Genomic DNA, 4,676 nt, shown 5'->3' on the forward strand with positions numbered 1-4,676 from the left:
TTTTCCACGACATTCTAATTTATTGAGATGCACCTGTACATGATATGTGGAATATGCATATTCCTAATGAACTTTGAGTGAAACCTTTTGGGGAAAAAGAGGGAGAGGCAGAGAGGGCAGGAGGAGAAGAGGATCACCAGGAAACAACAGTTATTCTTTTTCCTTTTGGATTTTAAAATTCTTCTACTTAACCATCTCCTCTTCATCTGTCAGTGGTGCTGGTGCAGGTTCTCCCCTCATTTTGCGAGTCTTTGCCTTCTTGCTGTTGACTGAGTAGTCTACAAGTCAGTTGTTAATTTCATTACTCTAATTAAGAAATGTAACGGGTTTGATTAGAGAATATTTAATAAGCCTATGTGAAAAAAGTGTTAAACTATGTGGAAAAAACCTGCTGCGCATTGAAACAGTCACTGAATAAGTTTTCAACGTCATGTAGCCTACACCCATGAATCTGTTATGCTTAAAGTTTTACCTTGATTGAACTGTGTTTTTATAACTAATTTTTAGATGCTGCTACAATCTTCTTTTTTTGCAGGGATACCATGAAAATGAAATTTAGTTAAATAATTTACCGTTTTACCTCTGATATTATAACAGTGATTAAGAATTAAATTTATTTATTGACTCGGAAGTATGCAGATGCTTTTTTGTTGGTGCTGTTGCCATGGTAAATCATAATTTCGGAGCTCCATTGATCATGACTTCTCATATTCGTGGTGCACACGCTAAACTCAGTCAACCTACTCAGAGTCGACTGAACTAGCACAATTTAGCTGTTCTGAAACCGAAAACTCAGAGTTTCCCATCTCAGGGTAAGTCAAAGTCAGAGTTTGAGTTTCAACTTATTGAAACGGGCCCCTGGTATACTGTCTGTAACAGGACTTGTGGTATCGCACCTCCAGAGGCACAGAATCATTGTGCACAATAATGCTATTTGTCTTCTTTCATCTCAGTCTATCACTTTCAGCATCTGGCCTGTAAATAAATAATAATAAAAAAAACCTATAATGAAATTAATTTGTAAATAATAACCATTAAATGAAAAACTGTGTTTGCAGTTAAACAATACTGAGTGTTCTGGCTGTAGCTGTACGCAAAACATCAACATGCAAATCTGACTCTGACTGTACAATAATTATTAAATAAATAGTCTAATTGAAAGGTAGCCATGATACGCAGCATATGGCATACCAGTTCAAACGTGTGTGTGTACTTTGTTTTTACGTACCTGCTGAAAATGTTTCTGCCTGTGAAAGATGGTCCTTCTGGTGGTTGCCTGCCACAGTAATGTACTTGTCCATTTTCTTAAAATGTATGCACGTCTCTGCTATTTTCAGATTTTTATCCTGCAAGCCAAGCCACTGGTTAATGCCGTTTCTTAATGTATCCACCGTGTGCGTGTAAAATCCTTTGTTTTTTCTTTGTTTATGTACGTGAGATTATAAGCGTTGTGAGGCTTATAGCGTTGTTTAAAATAAATTTTACTTAGTTTTGAAGGAGGTCTGGCATAAGTTCCTCTTCTTCACTACTCGGTAGTGACGACAAGGGGCGCAGACATCTTGGACTCATGTTTACATGTCGTTCCGAAAAGCGACCACCTTATGCACGTGACACGAAGCCTCATCACTCACGATCAAAATACGATTACACCAGGAAAGAACTATTGTCGACTTTAAACTCTAATAAAAAATAAACTGCAGAATTACACATAGAGAACTTTTATTTTCTCACTCAAAACCAATAGATATTTTTATTGAAATGAAATTAATGTAGTGCTCCATGTATGGGAACGGGATTAAACTAAAAACAGCTTCACCTTATGGCCTATACAATTATTTGTGGTGTTCCACAGGGCTCCATATTAGGACCAACTTTGTTTCGATTTATGTGTTATCTCTTGGATCTGTAATTTGAAGACAGTAAGTTTGCTGAGTAAGTGCCCATCATATATATCTATCATTAATATTGGCACATGGAAAATTTATTGTATTATTTATGTTAAAAATCACTTTCTACATGCTTAGTATAATTACTCAGTATGTAGAAAGCAATTATATAGTTTGAAATGTAGCATGTGTGATGGTGGTGCTCATGCAGGAGCAGATTGTTTAGTGAGGAACACTTTTAATGGTGAACAATATTTCTCTACAAACTGTTAAATGGTTTGTAAAATGCATTATTTGGTTACTGTTCAGAATCTCAGTGATAAAGGACTAACATCATCACATGATCTGGGTTAATGAGGAATTTTATTTAAAAAAAATTTTTTTTGGTTTAGTCACCGGAAAATGTTAACAGTTGTCACCAGAAAATACAGTGTAATTGCAGAATAATGTTCAGATTATTAGAAAATAGATTACAGTAATCATGTAACAGATAATTCAATGAATACAACACCCAAAGTAAATAAAAGCTTCCTTTAAAACTCTCTCCAAACTGTTAGTTGTGATTTATAAGTGTCATTGTGATCACTGTTAGATTGAATCCCAAGTCAGAAATATTAGATCCACTTTATGCAAATATCAAGCAAAAATTGTGTGCGGCAGCCAATCACTGTGAGGTTCAGGTAGTGATGTCTGTCTTAATCGTTTAAAAATATGCAGAGTTTATGCTGGATTTGGGGAGTAAATCATATTGTTTACACACTGGATGCAATGCAGTTGCCATATACAGTTTGGATACTTTCATTGTGATTATACTGGTAGGGTTTATAAAAGTTTACTAAACTGACAATATATTTATATTGGACATTCAGAAACAAAGCTTTCTTCATTCCAACTGAAATTGCATGTATATGTGTTAATGTATATATATATATATATATATATATATTGGCCATACACTAAATTAAACTAGCGGCACTACAGTTTTGCACCTGCAGTGAACAATCACCGCTAGATTAAACAACAATAGCACGCACTACAAAATAACATATAATATATTAAGTAATATATTAAATGATTAAAATTTATAATAAATTATTATATTATTAAAAGGAATAGCTGAAAGAAAAATGATTAACCTATATGATTACCTGAGTATAAATTAATACATTTCTGGTTTCTCTCTTTTAGCTACTCACAGAGGTTGCTATTAAGAATATGTAGATCCTGCATCAGCATCTCAGGTTTTATCCACTGGAGTGAGAGATTTTACAGTTCATGAACAGCTGATATTGGTGTTTTCCTTAATGCTGGATACATTAGTCCCCTAATATAGTTCAGCTGAAGGAGTGAATGAAAATTAATGAGTGAATTCAGACAATGAGGATTTCTGTGGCTCTAATTAAGTCTGTATGCTTTATATAGAATGCGTGTTTTCAACACAACTTTGTTTCATTCTTGAAGTGAACTTCTGCCTATTTTGGTGATCTGCTCTAGACCAGAGAGAGATTTTCTTAACATCTAAAACAAATGGGAGACAGGCCAGAGAGATGGGTAAACCATCACCTAAAGGCTGGAATACACTACACAACTTTTAAAATCTAAACAGATTTTTAAAACACTAGGTATCATACATTTACCGACTTTGTAAATAGTAAAATAATAGAAAAACTGGCCATCATACACTACATGATTGAGGATCACACACTACCAGACATTTCAGTTGTTTCGATCACAACAAACTCATGAAGAAACATGCGCTTTGTTGCTGAGACGCATGAGAAATGAAAACAACGTGTTGTAAAATCGGCTGAATATATCAAACATGTTTGATATCCTACGACTGGATGGAATCAAAGACTGAAGCAAAAAAATCAGTCTGTAACCATCATACACGCAATTTTCAATGGAATCTGTCAACTCCCGTCTGTAGACTGACTTTCGGCAACTAGAGTTAACTTATCCAGACTGTAAATCGGCGGAAAATTGGGGAAAAAATTGTGTAGTGTGTTCCATGCTTAAGTTGAACGATGCAATGCCTAACCCAACTAAATCTGGATAATTTCTCACCCCTTCAAAAATATACTGAAACTGGGACGCTAGCTGATACAACTCAACATCTGGAACTGCAAGACCTCTTTTATTTCCAGGTTGCATCTTAGTCAGTTTCAGTCTTGGTTTCTCCTGGTTCCAAATAAAAGAGCTAAACCAGCCATTAATACGTTTAATTATAGTGCAATTTAGGAGAATTGGGATCATTTGAAATAAGTGCAAAAAAGCAAGGTTTACCCTGTCTAGAGCCTAATCCTAAGAAACTCTCAGAATGCCATTTGTAACAACTGCTGCTACTGGACTATCGAACATCGTCTTGACTAATTGTGTAAAAGTATCCCCCATCTCGAAAATATTAAATGTATAAAACAAAAACTCCCATTCAGCACAACGAATGCTTTTTCAGCATCTAAAGAAATAACCATACTATTAAGATTTTGATATTGCGATAACGTAATAATATTAAGCAATCTTTTTTAAGTATAAGACTAATATTAGCCTCTCTAAGAGATATAGTTAGAGAATTTAATTCAAAAGAAAAAATTAAACATCTGGAGCAGTGGTTCCAGTAACCAAAGGTTACAATTCTTTATAAAACTCTATGCTAAAATTGTCAGGTCCTGGCACTTTCCCTAAACGTGCAGTTTGCAAAGCCTCCATGAGTTCCTTTTTACCTATAAGCCCATTTAGCCCTTTTCTTTGCACATCACATTTTTGATCAATTAATTTTTTGAAAAAAAA

General features: G+C 34.6%; 1 protein-coding gene across 1 annotated transcript in view; it reads right to left on the reverse strand.

Moving 5' to 3' along the window:
• LOC107556254 (227 kDa spindle- and centromere-associated protein-like) overlaps window positions 1-4,676 on the reverse strand; it is a 52,796-nt gene that overhangs the window by 17,737 nt on the left and 30,383 nt on the right. The window contains exon 8 of the mRNA XM_016239319.1: window positions 1,902-1,912. Coding sequence (XP_016094805.1) covers window positions 1,902-1,912 — 11 coding nt within the window. The remainder of the gene's footprint in view (window positions 1-1,901; window positions 1,913-4,676) is intronic.

Source organism: Sinocyclocheilus grahami, unplaced genomic scaffold (genome assembly GCF_001515645.1).
Source record: "Sinocyclocheilus grahami isolate Dianchi unplaced genomic scaffold, SAMN03320097.WGS_v1.1 scaffold562.1, whole genome shotgun sequence".
NCBI classification, from domain to species: domain Eukaryota; kingdom Metazoa; phylum Chordata; class Actinopteri; order Cypriniformes; family Cyprinidae; genus Sinocyclocheilus; species Sinocyclocheilus grahami.